This window comes from Suncus etruscus, chromosome 17, assembly GCF_024139225.1.
Source record: "Suncus etruscus isolate mSunEtr1 chromosome 17, mSunEtr1.pri.cur, whole genome shotgun sequence".
In the NCBI taxonomy this organism is placed as follows: domain Eukaryota; kingdom Metazoa; phylum Chordata; class Mammalia; order Eulipotyphla; family Soricidae; genus Suncus; species Suncus etruscus.
The window spans coordinates 60,798,351-60,819,290 of record NC_064864.1 but is presented as its reverse complement, the minus strand read 5'-3'; the positions used below and the strand labels follow the sequence as shown (position 1 = coordinate 60,819,290).

The 20,940-nt window shown below is 45.2% G+C and overlaps 1 protein-coding gene across 9 annotated transcripts in view; it reads left to right on the top strand.

The window, feature by feature from the left end:
• The window catches only part of ABLIM1 (actin binding LIM protein 1), a 172,108-nt gene extending 157,054 nt beyond the window's left edge, over positions 1-15,054 (top strand). For 3 of the 9 annotated variants that reach the window (XM_049764454.1, XM_049764453.1, XM_049764451.1), the window contains 5 exons: positions 4,561-4,652; positions 6,400-6,505; positions 8,923-8,987; positions 9,753-9,819; positions 11,897-12,038. In XM_049764454.1, coding sequence (XP_049620411.1) covers positions 4,561-4,652; positions 6,400-6,505; positions 8,923-8,987; positions 9,753-9,819; positions 11,897-11,898 — 332 coding nt within the window. In that variant the 3' untranslated portion in view covers positions 11,899-12,038. Of the gene's footprint in view, positions 1-1,265; positions 1,413-4,560; positions 4,653-6,399; positions 6,506-8,922; positions 8,988-9,752; positions 9,820-11,077; positions 11,086-11,896; positions 12,045-12,817; positions 12,899-14,879 lie in introns of those variants that run through there. The other 6 variants (XM_049764448.1, XM_049764450.1, XM_049764449.1 and 3 more) reach the window with 4 other exon arrangements.
• The last annotated feature ends 5,886 nt before the right edge of the window (positions 15,055-20,940 follow it).

Genomic DNA, 20,940 nt, shown 5'->3' with positions numbered 1-20,940 from the left:
GACAAATGTCCCATGCCCTGGACCAGACTTTATCCCTTATTGCTGGGCACCTTTTCTCAGTCACTTAAGTCAAGACTCTGAAGAATACTAAGTGCCTGAGGAATTAGAACTGCAACTTCAAAACTTTATTTGAAAATTAAAAAATATGTGAGTCCAGGCCTGCGTGGTTTTTCTTGAAGCCAAATGAAGGTGTTTGAAAATGTTTTGTAACGGAGGGCCCGGAGAGATAGCACAGCGGTGTTTGCCTTGCAAGCAGCCGATCCAGGACCAAAGGTGGTTGGTTCGAATCCCGGTGTCCCATATGGTCCCCCGTGCCTGCCAGGAGCTATTTCTGAGCAGACAGTTAGGAGTAACCCCTGAGCACCACCGGGTGTAACCCAAAAACCAAAAAAAAAAAAAAAAAAAGAAAATGTTTTGTAACATCCCAGGCCACTTTGCAAAATGAGTCAGAATAATGCAGGATAGAAATACTAACTTGGCTCTGCCCAATTTTGGGCTAGATTTGGAATTTTAAACCCATGGCTCCATAGCAGAGCCTTGACTGAGCTAACACAAAGCTAACCCTGCTCATCTCATCTCCCTTTTGGTGTTTGGAAAAGTTGGGTGATTGACCTGTGTGTGCAGCCCCGTGAACAGAGCAGTGAGGCATCGACCTGTCACGGGTTCCATCTCCAGCTCTTCTATACATCTTTCCCCCTTCCCATCTCTCCCAGAACTCCAGGGATATGTTAAATGATCTAGAGAAAATGCATTTGTGATCAAGTTGCCCCCAAGATACAAAGTCAGGCAACCCTCTTTAGTCTAACATCCAGAAAGATAGTTTAAAAAAAAATAGCATCTTGCTTGTAGCTCTTTGATTTCAAATGTCTAACTTGGATTCCCAGTTGCTCTAGAAGAGTGTGGAACCTGATAAATGATGGTCATATCCTCTCCGTGTGTTTTCCAGGAGAGACGTATTTGCAGTGTAGCTGAGTATTTGCAGTGTAACTGGTGTAGCCAAGAAACCAGACTTCAGTTGTATTATTGATCTGGGGAGGGGGAGTTATTTTATGGCATAAATTTAACAGTCACATATTGCCAACAAGCTCTACAGGAAGGATTTTTTCAGATACAGGACAGATGTAGTGAAACTTCTGAGGTAATGAAAGTCAAGAAAATGCTCTGAGTGGCCCTTAGGTCTCGGAGAGCAAAGAAGCTGTGGAAATGGGGTTGGAGCCACACGACTTCGCAGACCTAGAGCTAAGCTGCCCCTGATTCCCACCTAGATGCAGCTGCCCTGGCAGCACAGAGCAAGTCTTCAGAAGACATCATCAAGTTTTCCAAGTTCCCAGCAGCGCAGGCTCCAGACCCCAACGAGATACCAAAGATTGAAACAGATCACTGGCCCGGCCCTCCGTCTCTGGCTGCCGTAGGTACGCAACCCTTGCAGCTCTGCTCAGTAGACAACTGCCATGAGCACTCGCAGTGAATTGCTAGAAAAGATGTGAGGAAAGTGTCATTATCTTAAAGACACTTGGAAAAAGCAGAGTGAACAGAGGTGCTTCAAAGTTGCCAACACCCGGGGCCGGGTAGGTGGCGCTGGAGGTAAGGTGTCTGCCTTGCAAGCGCTAGCCAAGGAAGGACCGCGGTTCGATCCCCCGGCGTCCCATATGGTTCCCCCAAGCCAGGGGCGATTTCTGAGCACATAGCCAGGAGTAACCCCTGAGCATCAAACGGGTGTGGCCCAAAAACCAAAAAAAAAAAAAAAAAAAAAAAGTTGCCAACACCCTTTTGTAACTCTGAGATGCAGATTGAATCTTCTGAGATGGATTTGAAACTGTAAACCCCATGACTCCAGTGCAATGTCAGGAGATCTCTGCATTGCTCTGTCAGAGCTAGGGGGTCACTTGATTGTAGGAGTGTGACTTCTGACAGTTCGGTCTGTTTCCAACTTTCTGGGTGTCTCTTAACCCTTTGGAAGCACTTTCGCTTTCCTTGCAAAATCACCTTCTCCTTACTAAGAAGGGCTGCTACAGAGATGTGGGTGCACTGAGGGGTTATCAAGTGACATGCAACTCCATCCACCATTTTCATGACTGTGCTGAAATGTCACATTGGAGCTGTCACCACACTTTTGCTTTGAACCACAAATTTATGCTTTAGATGGTGTCTTTGTCTTGACCATTTTGTCTGTGGTGGGATCACTTGGCCTAAAAACTGGTATTAACAAATCCAGATGCTAATACCGGAGTATAAAGAAGTCAGCTTTACAAAGATAATACAACCTGATTTCAAGCCTGTTTTTACATTTAACAGTCTTCAGTTTTCCCAAATTTCTCAGTTTTCTTTAGTGTGCTACCTTCCATCAGGTTATTTTCAGATACCGTTTATGATAAGCAGCGTAAGTGGGTTTTGATGCAATTTATTATTACAGAATGAGTTAAAGGAACTCTGTCTTGATCCAGTATTCACAAGTATCCTGCCTATGGAGATGAGATTTATCTCATCCTTGCAAATTCATGCCTGTTTCTTTTGTTTGGGACCACACCCGGTGGTGGTCAGGACTTACTTCTGGCTCTGTGCTCAGGAATCACTTCTGACAGGATCAGGGGACCATATGTGACACAGGAATTGAACCTGGGTCAGCCATGTGCAAGGCAAGAATTATACCAGCTGTATTATCTCTCCAGTCCCAATGCCTGTTCATTTCTGATGAGTGTAGACATAGGAAAGAAAATTCTCATGGACATTAGTGATTTTAAGACTCAGAAAACAACCATCGTATTTTTCTGCCACCTTGCACCCTGCTGGCATTTCTTGAAACTCTTGAGGTTCTAAAATCCAGTCATGTGACCCTGGGGACTTCACAGCAACTAGATTTTGGGGACAGGGGAGCAGCACCATTATATCTATTGCTAAAACTATCACTAAATAGTTTGAAGCATTTTCACATTCCAAAATAAAAAAAAGTTATAGCCCAGTTTTAGCCAAATTAAAAAAAACAACAGAGACTCTTAAACTGTGTTTTGATTAGATTAGCAAGATTTCCTGTTTTCCTCCCCCAGCCAGATTAATGCAAGCAGTTTAGGAAAAATAACAGTTATCTTTATTTTCAACCGTTCCATTTCCTACTTTCTGCTCCTTGTCTCCTCTTTTCTAAGAATCTTAAAAATAAAAACAAAAGATCTTTAAAAGAGCAGGCAAGACAAGAAAAAATTAATTTTTTAAATCTTAAAAATTGGACAGAATTAAAATTCATGGACCAAAGTCAGTAACTTTTTAGCAGATTTATCCCTGGTTTGTTTTTTTTTGTGTGTTTTGTTTGTTTGTTTTGGTTTTTGGGCCACACCCGGCAGTGCTCAGGGGTTACTCCTGGCTGTCTGCTCAGAAATAGCTCCTGGCAGGCACAGGGGACCATATGGGACACCGGGATTCGAACCAATCACCTTGGATCTTGGATCGGCTGCTTGCAAGGCAAACACTGCTGTGCTATCTCTCCGGGACCTATCCCTGTTTGTTTGTTTTTTTAACCCATTGGGATAAAAAAAAATTAGGAACATTTTTCAGAGGATTTATATTTTATTTTTCTAAAAGAAAAATCCAAAACATGCTTGTGGATAAATATATTAAGGGTTGAAATCAGGGTACTAATTTAATGATGTTTGGATATTCAAAATTTAGGAATTTAGAAAGAGTAGCAGGAATTTAGAAAGAATATAGCAGGTAAGGCCAGTGAGCATGGCCAACCCAGGTTTGATCCCCTGCATCCTTTATGGTACCCCAAGCACTGCTGGGAATGATTCCTGAGTGCAGAGCCAGGAGTAACCCCTGAGCATTGCCTGGTGAGGCAAACAGAAAAAGAGAGAGAGAGAGAGAGAGAGAGAGAGAGAGAGAGAGAGAGAGAGAGAGAGAGAGAGAGAGAGAGAGAGAGAGAGAGAGAGAGAGAGAGAAGATTTTAGAAAGACAGTGACAAATAGGATTTCTTAGCTGTGTGGCAGTGCATCTGCTGAATAAATTTGGATTCTTCTCCACCTGAACGTCATTAGAAAGTAACAACTATAGGGGCTGAAGAGTTAAAATAGTTGGTAAGACAAGTCTCCAGCCCGGGTTTGATCCCTGCCACTATCCCATATAATCTCCCAAGCACTGCCAGGAGTAATTCCTGAGTACAGAGCCTGGAGTAACCCTTGAGCATTGTTGGTTGTGCCCACCCAAAAATAAATAAAAGGAAAGAAAGTAATGACTGTTCATGTCCCTACCACAGAGCTTTAACCAGTGACCAGATGAGTTAGAGCAAGAGCTAATGGGCTGTTCGACTTGCATAGCCACATAGTTGATTAGGAGGCCCAAATTCCTCTGTGACAAGATCTCACAGCAGATCCACTTATCAGACAAATCCATAGCCTGGGGAGCCCTCGTGGAGTGCTGACTCTGTGAAGCCCCTTTCTTCCCTTGTATTGTTCAGGAATCAGCCCCTGAGCTGACTTGGCCAGTCTGGCATGTTGGGCCCATGTGGTCTAGCACTGCAGATGCTCAGGCCTCAGGGGCTAACGTGAGAAGTTGTCTTTACTGTGGAATTAGGATCTGACATGAGACGAAGGTCGAGTGGCAGGGAGGAAGATGAGGAGGAACTTCTGAGACGCAGGCAGCTTCAAGAAGAGCAACTAATGAAGGTGAGTCCTCAGCTCTGGGGTTCAATTTGATGGGGTTTGGGGTTTATTGTTTGTGTGTTTGGGTTTGGTTGGGGTTTGTTTTGTTTGATTTGGGGTATGTTTCTTTTTGCTTTGGGGCCACATCTGTCAATGTTCAGGGGTTACTCCTGGCTCTTGGGGATCCATATGAGATTCCAGGGATTGTACCTAGGCTGACCACATTCAAAGCCAATTCCCTATCCACTGTATTATTACTTTGACGCCTGGTTGGTTGTTTGGTTGGTTGGTTGGTCGGTCAGTTTGGTTTGGTTTTTGTTTCTAATGACTCCTCTAGCAAGGTATCATGAGAAGCAGCAGATAGTACAGACTTCAGCACTTAGGATCAGGTCAGCCAGACATAATGGCCCTCTAGTTGGTCTAACTCTGCCGAGAGTGGGGATTTAGGGGCTTTTGGAGAAGATTAGCTGGACACATCAGGGGTGCTGGACAGTGGGTGGGTTTTTGTGAGCAGAGATTGTACAAGATTGTGAGCAGACATATGTGAGCTATTGACAGAAGATGCTCAAGGGCCAGGAACAGCCTAGGTGGGCACTGTGATGGTCCACCCTAGTCTAGATGATGTTGCCAAATGCATATCCTTGGATCAGAAAATCCTCCAAGTCTTGCCTCAGAACTCAATGCTCCATCAGTGTGTATCTGGGCCAGGCAAAGGAGATAGAGCTGGCTGTCACCAGGAAGTCCTGGTTCTGCCCCCCATCTCTAATGAAGGATCTTTGCAATACCCTCAGAAAACCAACTTACAGCAGCCAATTATAGCCTTGGGTAAAGGGAGCTCAGAAACAGACCTCTCTTACCAAGAAGACACTGCTGACTACCTTCAACTGGGATTATGTATTCTTTAGGACTCAAATGGGAATTGCAGGGAAACTGGTTCCAGGGGTTGAAAGGAAATGAAGTTGCATTTCTAGACTGATCCCAGTTTTGTGTAATATTTGTATAGAAAAACACTGTGGCTGTACATTATGTGCATCTCTGGCAGGTGATGATTTCATCCTGTGTAACATCATATCATGAGTATATGTAACTTTTGGCTTTTAACCAAATCAACATAATTCATAGTTTTTAACCTTTTTATCCTCCTGCATGATGACAGAAAAACCCAATGAAAGAAAAACCATTGAGTTGGTCTCTTTGTGAAAGCACTATCCTTGACCACCCTTTCCCACACCAGAAATGTGCATGCAGGACCAGAAAGGTGTCTCAAAGTTTGGGGGTTTCCTTTGCATACAGGTTCATGACCCAGGTTTAGTATGTGAACCATCAAAAATTCAGCTCTTCTGAATTTGTTCCTGTTAAAGCACATTTTCTAACAATGCTCACACTCTCTGAAGTTCAGAAGCATCCTGTTGGAAAGGTTTCTTTTCTACTTTTTACTTTCTGCTAAGAAATATTCTAGAAGGTTGGTCTAGTTCATATACTTCAGTACCTTCATCAAAAATTATACACAAGTTCCCACAAAAAAATTTACACACATTCTGAGATTACACACTTGCTGACATTATTCTAAATGAAATATTACTTCAGAAGAGAAGTGTGCATGTTACATTGAGAAGATTGAGAGGGGTTCAGCCTCTGACCCAGCTCTGCAGGCACCACCAGGCCCTGGGTCTCCTGCCATCATATCTCTCCAGAGTTTGGACTCCTTTTCAGACTCTCAGAGTAGAAGGGACACTGTGACAGCCTCACTTTCATTGTTCTCTCCTCTTAGCTCAACTCTGGCCTGGGGCAGTTGATTCTGAAGGAAGAGATGGAGAAGGAGAACCGGGAAAGGGCGTCTCTCCTAGCCAGTCGCTACGATTCTCCCATCAACTCAGGTGAGCAAGGGCCAAGCCTGTCCCAATGAGTGTACTCACCCCTACCTTGACTGGCCCCAAAAAAGCAGTGTCTTATGGAAAGGAAGCATGAGGTGCCCACTTCCTGCCCACTCAGCTTCCTGCTCAGCCTCTCACAGTCTGGCCTTCACTGTGTGTTTGCTGCCTGCTGGAAGCTGGAACTCTCGGCTTCTCCTTTCAGGGGTCTTAAAAGCTATAATGAGTCAGTTCCCATGAACTACTAAACCAACCTTCTAGAATATTTCTCAGCAGCAGTAGAAGAGAAATCTTTCCAACAGGATGCTTCTGAACTCCAGAGAAGGAACATTGTCTAGGCAATATTCTTTTACAGGAACAAATTCAGAAGAGCTGAAAGCTCATGCCTTTGACACCTTCAAAAGATAGTACTTAATCTGCAAGATTTTTCTCCTGGGGTATCTCCAGAGGGCACCTTTTAACACATATTTAATGTTTAGTGTTTACTTGATACAGACACTTGAATTGAACTTTTTTTTATTTAAATAAAATGCATCATATAGTTGACATAATTGATAATAATACATTTGTTTCAAGATGCCAGAAAGCAAAATTATTTAAAAAAATTAGAAAACAGAAAGAAAAGCTAAAAAATAGAAGAGAAGGAAAAAAGAAAGAAAAGTTCAGTAGCAAGTATATTTGTGAAAATTATTGTCACTGAATTGAACTTTTATATTTTAATGAGTCCTTTTAAGATAGTATTTGATCTTTATAGCAGACCACTAGTAGATTATCGCAGCTATATTATTATTATGATAATAAATATAGTCATTTTATTATCACAAAGATTATTATTGTAATTATTTTCACCATCGTCATCTCTATTTTGTAGATCAGTAGGCAGGAATAAGAAGGCTAAGTCACTTTCTAATATAAAACAAGGATTTAAGAATCCAGGTACAACCCCAGATGCAGCAACTGCTCCTCCTCCTCATCCTCATCCTTCTCTTCTTTTTTCACTCCTTCCCTCCCCACTTCCCCCCATCCACACCTTGATGTGCTTAAAGTTTATTCCTGACTCTGTGCTCAGGGATCATACATAGAGATCAAACTAGGATTGGCCGCATACAGGGAAAGCACCTCCTCCACTATACTATCTTTCTAGCTCAGAGTTCATTTTTTAAATGTGTTTGGAAGCCACACCCAGTGATGCTCAGAACTCAGAAATCACTCTGGCAGGGCTCAGGGGACCATATTGGGTACCAGGAAGCTAACCCAGGTAGATTAATGTACAGCAAAGTGAACGCCCTGCCCATTATGCTATCTTTTTGGCCCCCTTGTCCACTTTTAACTGAATATCCTTGGGCCTCTTAGTGCCTACTAACATGTACCTTGGGTTAGATGGTGGGGTAATCATCAGAATTTCTCCTAACTTACAGTAAGTCCTTTAAGATTATCTAGGCTGTACCTATATGGCTCAAGGAAAGAAGCCCTTTAAAGACTAAATGTCCCCAAAATGCAGAGGTACTAAGTTACAAAGCCAAAATACAAACCTGTAAGGCTGGAGCAGTAGTGCAGCGGTAGGACATTTGCCTTGCACGTGGCTGACTCAGGATGGCCCTCAGTTCAATCCCTGGTGTTCCATATGGTCCCCCAAGTCAGAAGCAATTTCTAAGTGCATAGCCTGAAGTAACCCCTGAGCATCACCAAAAACCAAAAATAAAAAATAATACAAACCTGGGGCTTCTCATCCAAACTGCAGATGCTTATAGGGTGTCTGTACTGTTGCTCGACAGGAGACCCTAAGCCAGGCCTCTCGCAAGTCCGCTGATGGTCAGTCAAGAGAGCAATGACTGACTGTGCAGGTAGAAGCCACTGTCCCCAGCTGGAGCCAAATCATTGCTTAGCTATCTCCAAGCTACGTGACCTCAGATACGATGCCTCACTTTTTTAGCCCCTCATTATTCTTCTATAAAATGTCAATGTTATTCATGTCATTCAAACTGTACTGAGGATTCAAAGAAATAAAATTGTGGAAGCATTGGCTCCAGGCAGCTCACCCTAAGTACCTGCACACATGGCAGCATTCTGTGAATGCTTGAACCCAATAGGATCTAGTGGGGTTTTTTTAGGTGTTTTTTTGTTTTTGTTTTTTTTTTTAGGGTCACACCCGGCAGTTCTCAGGGGTTATTCCTGGCTCTATGCTCAGAAATCTCTCCTGGCAGGCTCGGGGGACCATATGGAATGCCAGAATTTGAACCACCAAGGCAAACTGCATGCAAGGCTAACTGCATGCCTTATCTCCATCTGTCTCTCCGGCCCCAGATCTAGATCTTTTCCTTTCAAAATCTCCTTGGCTAGGTTTAAGAGGCACCTTCCATTTCTTTTCAAGACTTGGTGTTTCCAGTTTGCTAACAATTGCTTTTGGCTTTTGTCTCCTTCAGCTTCACCTGCTCTATCATCGAAGACCTCATCTCTCCCAGGCTATGGGAAGAACGGGCTTCACCGGGTGAGCATTTTTCTATTTCTCAGGACCTTCCCCTCCAATCTGTGGGTGGACATATTATCCAAGTGGGTCTCCCAATAAGGTCTGGGCACATTCTAGGGTAGCCATGTAACCCTCCAAGGAACTTTGATTATGGGCCAAATGGATGCTGTTGAAAAGAATGGAATGAGCCATAGCACAGCAGGTAGGGCATTTGCCTTGCATGCAGCCCAACCAGGGTTTAATTCTTAGCATCTGGTATGATCCCCTGAGCCTGCAGGAGTGATTTCTTAATGCAGAGCCAGGAATAACCCCTGAGCACCACTGAGTGTGGCCAAAAAAAAGTTGGGATGATGGAAATGGGCCTTAGATAGGAGACGAGTCCACATAGTTTACAGGAAAAAGATGAAGACCTTACACAGCAGGCATTTCTCCAACCAAGCAAAAGCCCTATTCAGCATAAAAGTTACAAGGAGGTTGTTTAGAACAGCCATCCTCACAGAGCCAGTGAAACTGTGAATGTGCAGAGAAACCTGTTTTTTGTGCCCAGCATGAGATACTTGCTTTCCCAAGGACCCACTGAGCCATGGCACTGGATACATTGGCACAAACTACAGGAGTGCACAAAAATAAAAGAAATGGCTGGGGGAGGGGGTCAGGGGAATCATCCAGGATCCAATTTGGGAAGAATTCTTAGGTGTATATAAATATATTTATTCCTCCATTTTGGAAGTCCAAAATGATTTCTAGGAAGTTGTTTATCTGATCAGCCATTTCTCCTGATTGCAGCCTGTTTCCACCGACTTTGCTCAGTACAACAGCTTCAGGGACGTCAGTGGGGGAGTTCGAGGTGAGTCTTCTGCTCTCTTGGCTGAGGTTAGGAAGAGGTTGAACAATCCCAGGTGTGGGGCTAGAGAGACAGGTCAAGGGTGAAGGTGCATGGCCCAGGTCAGTCACTAGCATCATCTCAGCCCCTGAGTACTGCCAGGCAGTACTGGAGGCCCTGAGAACCACTGGGGTGGCCCAGGTAATCCCCAGTATTGCAGGGCCATGCAGTGCCATCTCCTCTTCCTGACCCTAGCCACTGGCCAGCTTAAGTGAGAATTCCCTCAGAGGGATCCACTGGCTTCCTGAGCACCACTTGGGGAAACTTCCCATGAAAAAAATAAGTAAATAAAGTCAAAACACCCACAAATATGTCGGCAGGGATTCTACTCTACTAAGACCTAAACTAGTGACCAGGATCATAGTAGAGCAGGTAGGGTGCTTGCCTTGCATATGACCAACCTGGGTTTAATTCCAGGTACTCTGTTATGGTCTCTCAAGCCCACCAGGAGTGATCCCTGAGCATGGTGCCCTGAAAATGGCTGGATGTGATCCAAAAACCAAAATTTAAAGAAAAAAACTGAAATAGGATCACAGGTCTAGAGATAGTATAGTAGGTAAGGCACTTGCCTTCCACATGTCTAACCTGGGTTTGATCCCTGTCACCCCATATGGTCCCCCTCAGTGCTGCCAAGAGTGGCCCCTGAGCACAGAGCCAGGAGTGAACCATGAGTACCTCCAAGTATGATCCAGAAACAATTATAAATAAATTGGGACCTGAGCCATTCTTTGGGAACTAGTAGAACATTTATTTCTTAAAACCTGAGGAATTTTCCAGAGAAACAAAATTATGAGGATTCCATGTGGGAGGGTGAATTCCTGGTTCTGGCAGGTGCTCACTGCTAGCTTTAAGGCCTGAAGGTTGAGTGATAAGCCAGGTACTCCCTGCCCTTCAGTGTGGATTCTAGACAGTTCCCATGAGTGTGGTGGATGTAGGGTAGGGAAGAAGCTACCTGTGTTCAGAGATGTGATGGGGAAAGAAAGGGAAGGAAGGAAAACGTATGATGTATCCCAGAAAATGTTCCCAAGAAAGGGTGATAACTGATAACTAAAACCAGAACATGCCTTTTCTGGTTCCAGAAAGACAGATGGGGCTGTTAGCATTGAACAGGAAGAAAAGAACATGGTTCATGGGGGACCTTTTAGGGAGTGACAGTCAGACATAATCTCTTAAGCTTTGTGTCTCTCAGTGGCCTCTCCTAATGATACTTTTTTCATTTCCTTTCCAGACTACCAGGTATGGACCACTGCCTTTGTCTTGCCCGGGCCTGTGGTACTTTCCCATCCCCAGAAAGGGTTTCTGTTGAGATTGACCCATTAGCCATTGGCTGTGAGAAGCCTCTGGGAGCAGATATGACTCTTTTCTAGCTCAGACAATCCCCAAAAAGCAGAGGATTTGTTTTCTTTTTTACCAAGTACTATCATAATGTTATAATTCATTTAATATAAATTTACATTGCTAAGGGAAAAAAACTTCAAATTTATTGAATTTTGAGTCTTGCCTACAGTTGCCTTGGCAGGCCTAGACCAAATGATTTTTACACACTTTCTAAGGCTCCCAGGCCAGGCAGTCACCACTTGTGATGTAACATTGAGGACATGGACCAGATTCATGTCAGAGGTCTTTCATCTCTATGAGCCACTACCAAGGATCTTCTTTGTCAGTACATTAGGCTCCCAGTGAAAAAGGCTCCCATATTGGTGATTGGGAAAGTGCTACTGTGGTACCATTCCTTTATGTCTCAAACCCAAACTGTATACAGTTAATGATCAAAATAAGAAATAACTTTCACAAACCTGATAATTGGCTGCTTAGTTTTTGGTACCTAGCAATTGAATCAGACTCTCTAAAGGCAGACTCTTCCCCAACTGGCTACTCAAAGAGCAGCCTGCCAGAATCTCACACTGGGAAAGCCTACTTCATGTCCCAGTGCACATGTGAAATGATGCTGAGGATCTGAGACCAAACAGGGGAAGCTGGGCCCCCACAGTCTTCCCTCTCACCCTCGGCTGTTATGTGCTGCTCCTTGAATGAGCTTTTCTGCGACAGACACTCCCGGATGGCCACATGCCTGCAATGAGAATGGACCGAGGCGTTTCTATGCCCAACATGTTGGAACCAAAGGCAAGTCCAGCTCTTCTCCTTCCTCTTGTCAGGGACAGCATCCAGACCCAGGCTTTACAAGATGGACTTTTCTATCTTGTAACATCCTCAGACAATTGGGACCACTTAGCTGTGGGCTGGGCTGTAGGCTTGCACTGCAAAACCTTGTAATTCCTCCTGGTGTAGCACTGTATATTTTGGGATAATCGCAGTCTATCTCATGACCTCGTATTTTCTTGTCCCTGCCATGCACTGGTCATGAGTGCAGCTGCAGGCCAGCCAGTGTGGGACATCACCAGCCCAGGGTGCTTGGGCCTTTTCCAGTGTTAGCCTGCACATCTTTCACCAGGGTAGGTGGGTCACCCCCAGCTGGTACTCCCAGGGGCCATCATTGAGCTTATTTCCATCTGTCGTGCACCAGAACACAGCTCCTTGGTTTGAGAGTTCACTGTGGAACAGTATTGTTGAGCTTGCACAAAAGTATCGAGCATCTCAAAGATGGACCTGAGATCTCACTTCTCTTCATCCTAGTCTGTATATATAGACACTGGTATCACCTTAGACATCAAAACCTTCCATGGGTGCAAGTACTGGGCTGGAGAGAGCACAGGGCCTTCGACACTGGCCATGCAGGTTCAATCTCCACACCACACCCAGCACTGCCAGATGTGACCCCCCCAAAATAAACCCACAAATACACTGGGATGCACGGGGTTCCCCCAGTGGGCCCAGGGCTGTGTAGGTACCCGGACCTTGTTGGGAGGGATTCCTTTCTTTCACAGGCCTTGGAGTGGCGGCTTCTAATGCCTCATTCCAGGGAGATTCCATTGTGGTTGTTCTAGAACAGGTGTTTTTCTCTCCTCAGATATTTCCATATGAAATGCTCATGGTGACCAACAGAGGGCGCAACAAAATCCTAAGAGAGGTGGACAGAACCAGACTGGAGGTAAAAATATTTATTTTTATTTATTAATATAAATAAAATGCTTATAATTAAATAAACTATGTAACTATAACTGTATACTTACAATAAAATTGAAACAAATTGTATATCTACAATATGATTTTAATTATTTTATATATATTTAAAATAATTTCTATTAATATTAACATTTTACTAAGTTTATGCTAATAATATTAATATTAATAAGGTATTACTATTAATAATATGTATATACTAATATATGAAAAAATGATTTGATATATATCTGGACCCAATGGCAGGTCCTTGCATATTTTCCCTGGCTTTCCTCCCAAGAAATATTTCAGTGAAGGCCAACATAGGGGAAAAGAATCATATCATTATTGAGAGCTAAGAGATAATCAAAGATAAAAACTCAAATATAGGGGCCGGGCGGTGGCGCTAAAGGTAAGGTGCCTGCCTTGCCTGCGCTAGCCTTGGACGGACCGCGGTTCGATCCCCCGGTGTCCCATATGGTCCCCCAAGCCAGGAGCAACTTCTGAGCGCATAGCCAGGAGTAACCCCTGAGCGTTACCGGGTGTGGCCCAAAAACCCAAAAAAAAAAAAAAAACTCAAATATATATTTAACTATATACTTAACTATACTATAAGCATCAAATAATTGGTAGCATAAAAATCTAGATCTAGGGCCAGGGCTCATGTGTGAGGCCTTGACTTCTATCCTGGGCATTGTTAAGAGAAAGAAAAATACTGTCAGAAGTCAGGGAGGTAAAAGAGCAGTTAGGGCACTTGACTAACATACAGCAGACCTGGGTTCAATCCCCAATACCACATTTAGTCCCCTGAATGCCACTGGGTGTGGCCTAAAAACAAACAAACCAAAGCCCAAAACAATCCAGGAATCCTGGTGTGATTTTTCTTTATTTTCTCTGGAGACTTGATGTTAGCATCGTCATATGGGGGATGTGAGTGGTATCTCGCTCTGCCCACCCCACTGTTCAACTCTGGCAGAGATCTTTGCCCTGAGCTAAGGGGGAGAGAGGCAAGAGCACTGGAAGAATGAGCACTGGAGGAATGGCATTCTTTTCTGGCCCTTTCCGCATTCCTGTTGGAAGGGTTATCTGGGTCCACATACCCACGACCTCCTTACCACGAGACACTGATCTTTGTACTTTTCCTTCTGAGTGGTTTTAATTAAGGAAACCTCTGGCTGCGTCTCAGGAAGAATTATTGCTTTTCCCAGACAAAGGGCAGCCCTTGGTAGGCAGGTTGACCTGGCCAAGAGGTTGTGAGGCTGAGTCTCCAAGGGAGCTTTTTAAGAGCTATCACAGATGGTTGTTCTCAGCAGACTAGGCATCCAAAGGAATTCCTGCTGCAGAATCCTTCTAGAAGTCTCTGGCTTTCATTTCCTCTGCCTCTTCTCACCATGCTCATTCAAGGTGGACTCGCTTCATTAATAAATCCCCTCACTTAAAGTACCATCTAAGATCCCTTTCAATGTTAACATAGTAGAGCCATATATTGGATGACAAAATGTTGAATATTATTTCATTTCTATATAAGGAGAATTAATTATATTATGACATTCTGTGTGTTTTGATCACTGGCTTGATGTGATGTTTGGCTACAGTAAGGGCTCACAAAAAGAGTTGAATAAACAAATGAATTAATATTTAGAAAAAAATTGAAAAATAAATAAATAAATAAATATGTGGAAAACCCACATATTGAACCAAATTAAAGAATGGATCTTGGAGGACCAGAGCAGCTACTTAGTGATAAAATAAAAAAAAATATCCCCTTACTGCTGTCCGATGCTTGGAGGATAGGGTCTCCCTGGGCCCACCCAGACCCCAGCTTACACAGTTGGGAGCCCAGTGCACAAGGGGCGAGACTCAGAGAGTGACTCCGTTCTCATTCTGCTCTCTGCAACCTCGCCCCTCCACTCTGGTGGGCTGTGAGTGGGATCCTTAGGCCTGACCCCTCTTCTTTTCTCCCACCACAGCGTCATTTAGCCCCCGAAGTTTTCCGGGAGATCTTCGGGATGTCCATTCAGGAATTCGACAAGTTACCTCTCTGGAGACGCAACGACATGAAAAAAAGAGCGAAACTCTTCTAAGTCCCGCCCCTAGGCGGCCACAGGAAAAAGAACAGGAGGATGCAGTGAGGCATGAAGTGAAAGGGCTGGGGCATTTGCTACAGGAAGCAAAAACGAAAAACAAAAACAAAAAAGACTGGGGGAGGGAAGCGAAGTCAGATATCCAAGGAATCGTTTCAGGCCAATCTGGCCTGGGCAGCACTTGCCAAGAAGCAACAGGGCAGACGGACATCTCTGTGCCCCGCACTGGACAGTCGTGCCACACATGACCTGTTCTACCCACTGTGTCCACAGCAGGAGCTGCTGCCTTGTCTGCCTTTCCCTGTTGCCCAGCCACGGTGCAGCCCTCTCGGGAGGAAGCCAGCAAGTGCCTGGTGAAAAGCGCCTGGAGCCAGCCCAGGAGGAGCTTCCACTCTGGGGATCATGGAGGGCTCGAAGCCGGAACCTGAGGGTCCTTCCCAGCCTGACTGTGTTGGTGGCATTTCGGCCTGGCCGATCCCTCCTGGCCCCAGTGGCTAGGCCTCACTCCTGCAGGGAGCTGGGACAGACCATCAACCAGTCGTTTTCACAAACGCTCTCCTGTATGCCTCGCCCTGGTTGGCAAATTCCTTAGCTTTTTTATTTTTGTTATTAATGTGTTTGAAAGAGAAGGAAAAGGAATGAAAGAAAAATCTCCCTTGACTCTTTTTCAACTCCAGCCGGTCTGCTTTGTTCCTCCTCCCCACCCTGGAGAAGGGATCATCGTGGATTCCCACTTTGCCAAGTAAAGGACAGGGAAATCTTGTGTCCGGTTGGCCCACCTGCATGCTGGTCAGTGGCTTCTGCTCTGGGGTGCACGAAGTAAACAAACTAGCTAGAAAAGGGGGCTCTGCCGATCTCCAGGGCAATTTCCTGTGTTTCGTTCACCCCTGCTCTCTGGCATGCTGGAATCAGGTCAAGCCACGGCCACGTGATCTTTTTTTTTTTTTTTTTTTTTTTTTTTAGTGAGGCATGTTTTTCTCTTTTCAGACCCCATACCACCAAGGTAGCTTGCCTCAAACTGATTTATCTTGGCCTCTATGGCTCGCTTACATGCCTGTGTTCAGAGTCTGTGTGTGTGCGTGAGTGTATGTTTGTGTGTATTTGTTCACTGTAGCTGTGTGGGTGTACATTTGCTGACTGCTACTGCAATCTTGGCCCTGCCATGCTGCAGCTTGTAAGGGGCATTTGCTTGTGTGCCTGGGACTCAGAGGTCAAGGGTGAAGCCAAAATGCTTTTCCTAGTATCACCCCTCTCTGGCGGGTGTTTCCCCCCCCCCCCCCAAGAGCCCTACACTCCTGGGCTGACGTGACTCAAGTCAGCTTCACCCACACAGGCTGCAGCATAGGACTTCCCATGCGTGAAGCCAAACAATGTTTGCTCTGACTCGGACAGGACTTGGGTAGGGTGAAGGACCTGGGGCACTGGAGGAGGAGTCCCATTGTTCTTGGACACCAGGACTCTGATTCACTATTTCAGCCAGGTTTAGAAGCCAAAGGAGAAAACAAATATATTCACCTGCCATTGCTGCTGATAGAGCAGCTCAGGGGTTGTTCGTGCGAGCACCAAGTATCAGGGTTAGTTCACAGCTGCCACCAGGATGCAAAGAAACCCAGGTGGTCCCTATTTGTTTCTGCCCTCTGCCATGCTTGTGAGGGTCTGGCATTGCTTTAGCATTTTCTCTTTGACTATGTGTGCATGAACAGTCCTTCAAGTCCCGTTGGGAGGAGGGGGACCTGTTCTGTGTTTTGTAAATGTCTGACAAGGTAAACCAAGGAGACCTGCTCTGTGGCCTGAAGCAGTGTGAAGCTTCCTCCTGGGTCCTTCACCCTCCCAGCACTGGCCTAGGCCTCACTTTGCTTTGCCAGGGGTGGATAGGGGTTGTGTGGTAGAGTCCCCATGTAGCCTGCCACAATCTGTTTCAAAGATAGCCAAAGTGGTCAGAGCCCTGGGTTGGCTAAGAAGAAAAGGATTCATCAGTGATTAAAAATAACTCTAGGCCAAATGTCAGTGTGAGAAAATTATTGCAATAGTTGCCCCCAGATCTCAATCTTCTCCCAATGAGATGACTTTTTTGTATCATTTGAATTCCATTTAGCATCCAGCCTGGGGGTGAAGAACTACCTTCACACCTTCTGAACTCCAACAGGCACAAAGATGTGGTTGGGAAAAGTGAATGGAGAATAAGTGTTGTCATTCTCTGCTCACACAGGCCATCTCCTTTCTGCCAGCAGATGAGTAGAGTGCAGTGCCCAGGGGATGGACCAGGAGGCCCAGCAGACAAGTGGGTAACCCAGCTCCACTGTTCAGCAACAACCCCAGTTGTAAGGAGAGGCCCCCTGCATCTCACTGCAGAGCTGATGGAGGCATTGAGATGCCACATTCATTTTGTTCCTTTGGCCTCTGCAAGCTTGTTCTCAGAATGTCTGGGCATATCCCAGGAGATGTATTCTGTGCTGCTACCTTACACCTAGAATATCCCCTTAGCACAGCCAAATTTCACAGACTTGTCGGCACTAGGAATGAGGTGTGCCTGCCAAGCCGCTTTGGAGTGAACGGTAAAGGTCTGGGATTACAGAGCGTTGGGCTCCCTCTTTCTCTACTTGTGCACATGGATGGCACCATGCAAAAGGAGCCTCTGTGACGACCGACAACCAGTGCTTCCTTCAAAGTCCCTTCCAGAAAAGCCAGGGCAGCATCTAGTCTTCCTGTGAGCTTTCTGAGACTAGCAGAGCTGCTGGTGATGCCTTTTGCCAGCTATGCATCTGCATGTTGGTTTAAGTCTGGAAGTGTTCAAGCATGACTTCTTCAACCACTAACAATAGCTGCCTCTTCTCTGAAACCTCCAAAAGAGAACAGAGAGACAGAAACAGAGAAAGAGATGAGATGAGAAAGAAAGGAGGGGAGTGATAAGTGCATAAAAGGTCTTTTATTTTGTTGAATCGTGTTCTCTAGTCTTTCTTCTGTTGTTTCCAAGTCTCTCTCCCGCTTCATCCGGGGCAGGCCTCAGAGCCACATTTCCTTTTCTAGGGCAGGGCCAGAGGCACATTTCCTCTTCCAGGGCAAGGCCAAAGCCATGTGCCTCTCGCCCTCTTCAGTCAACCTGGCTGGTCCTCCCAGACCAAGCCTGCTAGACATATTGATAAAACTTTCACCAAATTTCTTCACACTTTGAAGCGATCACCATTTTCTAAAGAATTGCTTCTCACAGGATAGCAGCGATACATTCGCTTTTGCAAGTTTTAAATTTTACACCCCTTTGGATTAATTAGTCTTTCTTAAAAAATAAATTTTTTAAAGTGAACTTAGGGTGGGTGTTTCTGCATGTTGAGGGGGCGGGGACCCCTGTGGTGGGTGGACCCCTTTGTATGACTGATGGGGGAATGGAAGGAAGTTGATTTCTAGGTAATCCACCTTCCTGTGTCCTCACAGACAATCTTTGTCTTTCTCGACTCACCTTTCTTCCTGGTAACTTTAACCTGAATTTCTAAGAGCAGCCTTGATTTTAGTTCACTTTTCAAATGATTTCCTTTTGCCAAACGGATAATTGGGTAGTCTTCCCTGAAACTCACCCTAGAATGTTCTCTTCTAGGGCAAAAAGAAAAGAAACAACAACAACAACACTTATTTCAGGCTTGAGATTTGCTGTGACATCATCTTACAGTGATAACTGTTTGAAAAACTACCAAGCTCTGTTGCAATGAGCAAAGAGAACTGTACTTGGCATATATTTTCTTTTAACCACTGTCTTTACATTTGCTGCCCAGGAAGCAAAGGGGTAATGTGATGACTGATGTGCTTTGCCTGTGGGCTTGTGTGTTTTCACTTGGGCAAGTGTAATGTATGGCAAACTTTCGAGGAAAAGAAAGGGGTGGGGGGAGGTGGTCAGTTTAAGCTGAAACTCTCTAAACAATTCTCGTGTACACAGCAAAATGGAACCAATTCAGCATTTTCTGAAGCTTGTGTAATTGAGTGGCAATTGTTAACATTAATAAAACTTCTTCCCCAAAGTGTGTCTCTCAAGTGACAATTCCATGAGCCCCTTTCTTCAACTCGGGGGCTAGAGGGCAGGGCAGTGAATGGATGCCCATGACTTGCTGGTAGATGCCTCCATTTCATTCTCCCACAAAAGACTAAACATCTGGCCCATGGGGGTGTCTTCGGCCACATCCCAGAGTAAATATTGTGGTTTCTACTAGGTGTCCACTACCCTGTTGACATTCCTTTCTATTAAGTGGGGCTTCTGGATTTTTCCCCCAAAGGTTGAGTGGTACTGAGCTTTTTTCAGCTTTCCCTCTGCTTTCACAACTGCCAACTTCTCAAGGAGCTGAATGTGAGTGTGCCATGTGCCAGGTTGCACGGGGCTTTCCAGCACCCTATCATTCTGATTGCAACTTGGAGATGCCCCGAGCACCATCATGACCCACCTCCCCGCAACCTGCTCCTCGTTCTTGTCCTACAACTTGGGTGATTGAAGTGGGTGCTTTCTGTCACTGTCAGCTACTCCTCTCTATGGGGCCTTTATTTCTGCTCTGTTCCCTTGAAAGAAAAACCTTAACTCATTTTAAGATACCTTGCCCCAGCTTTTAGGAGCCAAAGCAAAATCAGCTTTAAATTCAAGCCTAGGAAATACAGTTTTTATTGGGTAGGAAGGCTGGTTTGAAGGGAACTACCACCAGTAGTACCACCAGTGGATATCCTAGACTGTTTGACTCCCAAATACTGAAACAAATTAGCTTAAAAACAAAAAAAGACAATAGAGTTCAATGAGCTTTTGCCATGGGCTGGTTTAATGGCATTTATTACCTTTGACTCCTAGCAGTGGATCCTTCAGACATTGAATGATGGGGGCCAAGAGCACCTGAATGTTAGTGGCCCATTTGGCTCAGTCAGAAGCTGCAGTGGGCAGAGAACATCTGGAATCTTTCACTTTCCTGGCATAAACCATGAAGGGGAAGGGGAGCTAGGTTTGAAGTCACTTGTTCTGTCCTTTGTCCAAGTGTTGGGCTGGTGAGAATGGAACTATAATGCCCTGCTGACTGAGCTATGCAGGCATATACATGTGTCCTTCTGTCTGTCTTGTCCATTCTGCTGTTCTACTCCAACAAGACTGTTAGAGCAGAATAATCTCATGCTGGGAGTCAGAAACAGCAGATATTTGCTTCTCCCAGTTCTGGGGCTGGGAATACCAAGAAGGGGTACAGCTGCCACTCCTAGGGTTGCAGCAGACAGAAAGAAGGACATTCCCAGGTCTCACAGGGCATTCCTAATAGCCACACCATCCTACTAATAGCTTGCTGGAGTCCTGAGTCCCAAAACTAAGGGCATTAGGGCTTTAACTCATGGATTTGGGAGGGGGTGGGACAGGCTTGCAGCCCTTGCCTGTTTGGGGGCCAGTCACACTAGACTAGAACCTGCCCATGTGCTGCTCTCTCTAGTCTAGATCCTGCCCCAGAGCTGATAACACTAGACGAGGCCTTGCCCTGGGACCAGTCACACTAGTCTAGACCCTGTAATCCTGTGGCCCCTCACCTAAAGCTGGAGATGGTGAGTCTCAGGACAGTCAGTATGTGGGAGCATGCTGGAGCAATGGTAGAATGTTTGCCTTGCATGTGGTTGATCAGGTTTCATCCCCAACACCATATCTGATTCTTAAACTCCACTAGGAGTGATTCATGAGTCCAGAGCCAGGACTAAGCCCTGAGTACCATAAGTGTGTCCCCCCCCCACACACACACACAAAGGCCTATTGTTATATGGATTTCCTAGTGTATAAATAACTGGAGGCTGAGGCTGAGTTCTGTGTGCTAACACACTGTGTCGGTTCAGTCGTGCCTATAAGTCCAGTGCCTTTAGCCATCGACCTTTCTTTGAAAAATGACTCCCGACTCAAGATGGTCACTCAGCAGTGCTCCCAAGCCATGGGCATGCAAGACCTTTCCTGACTGAC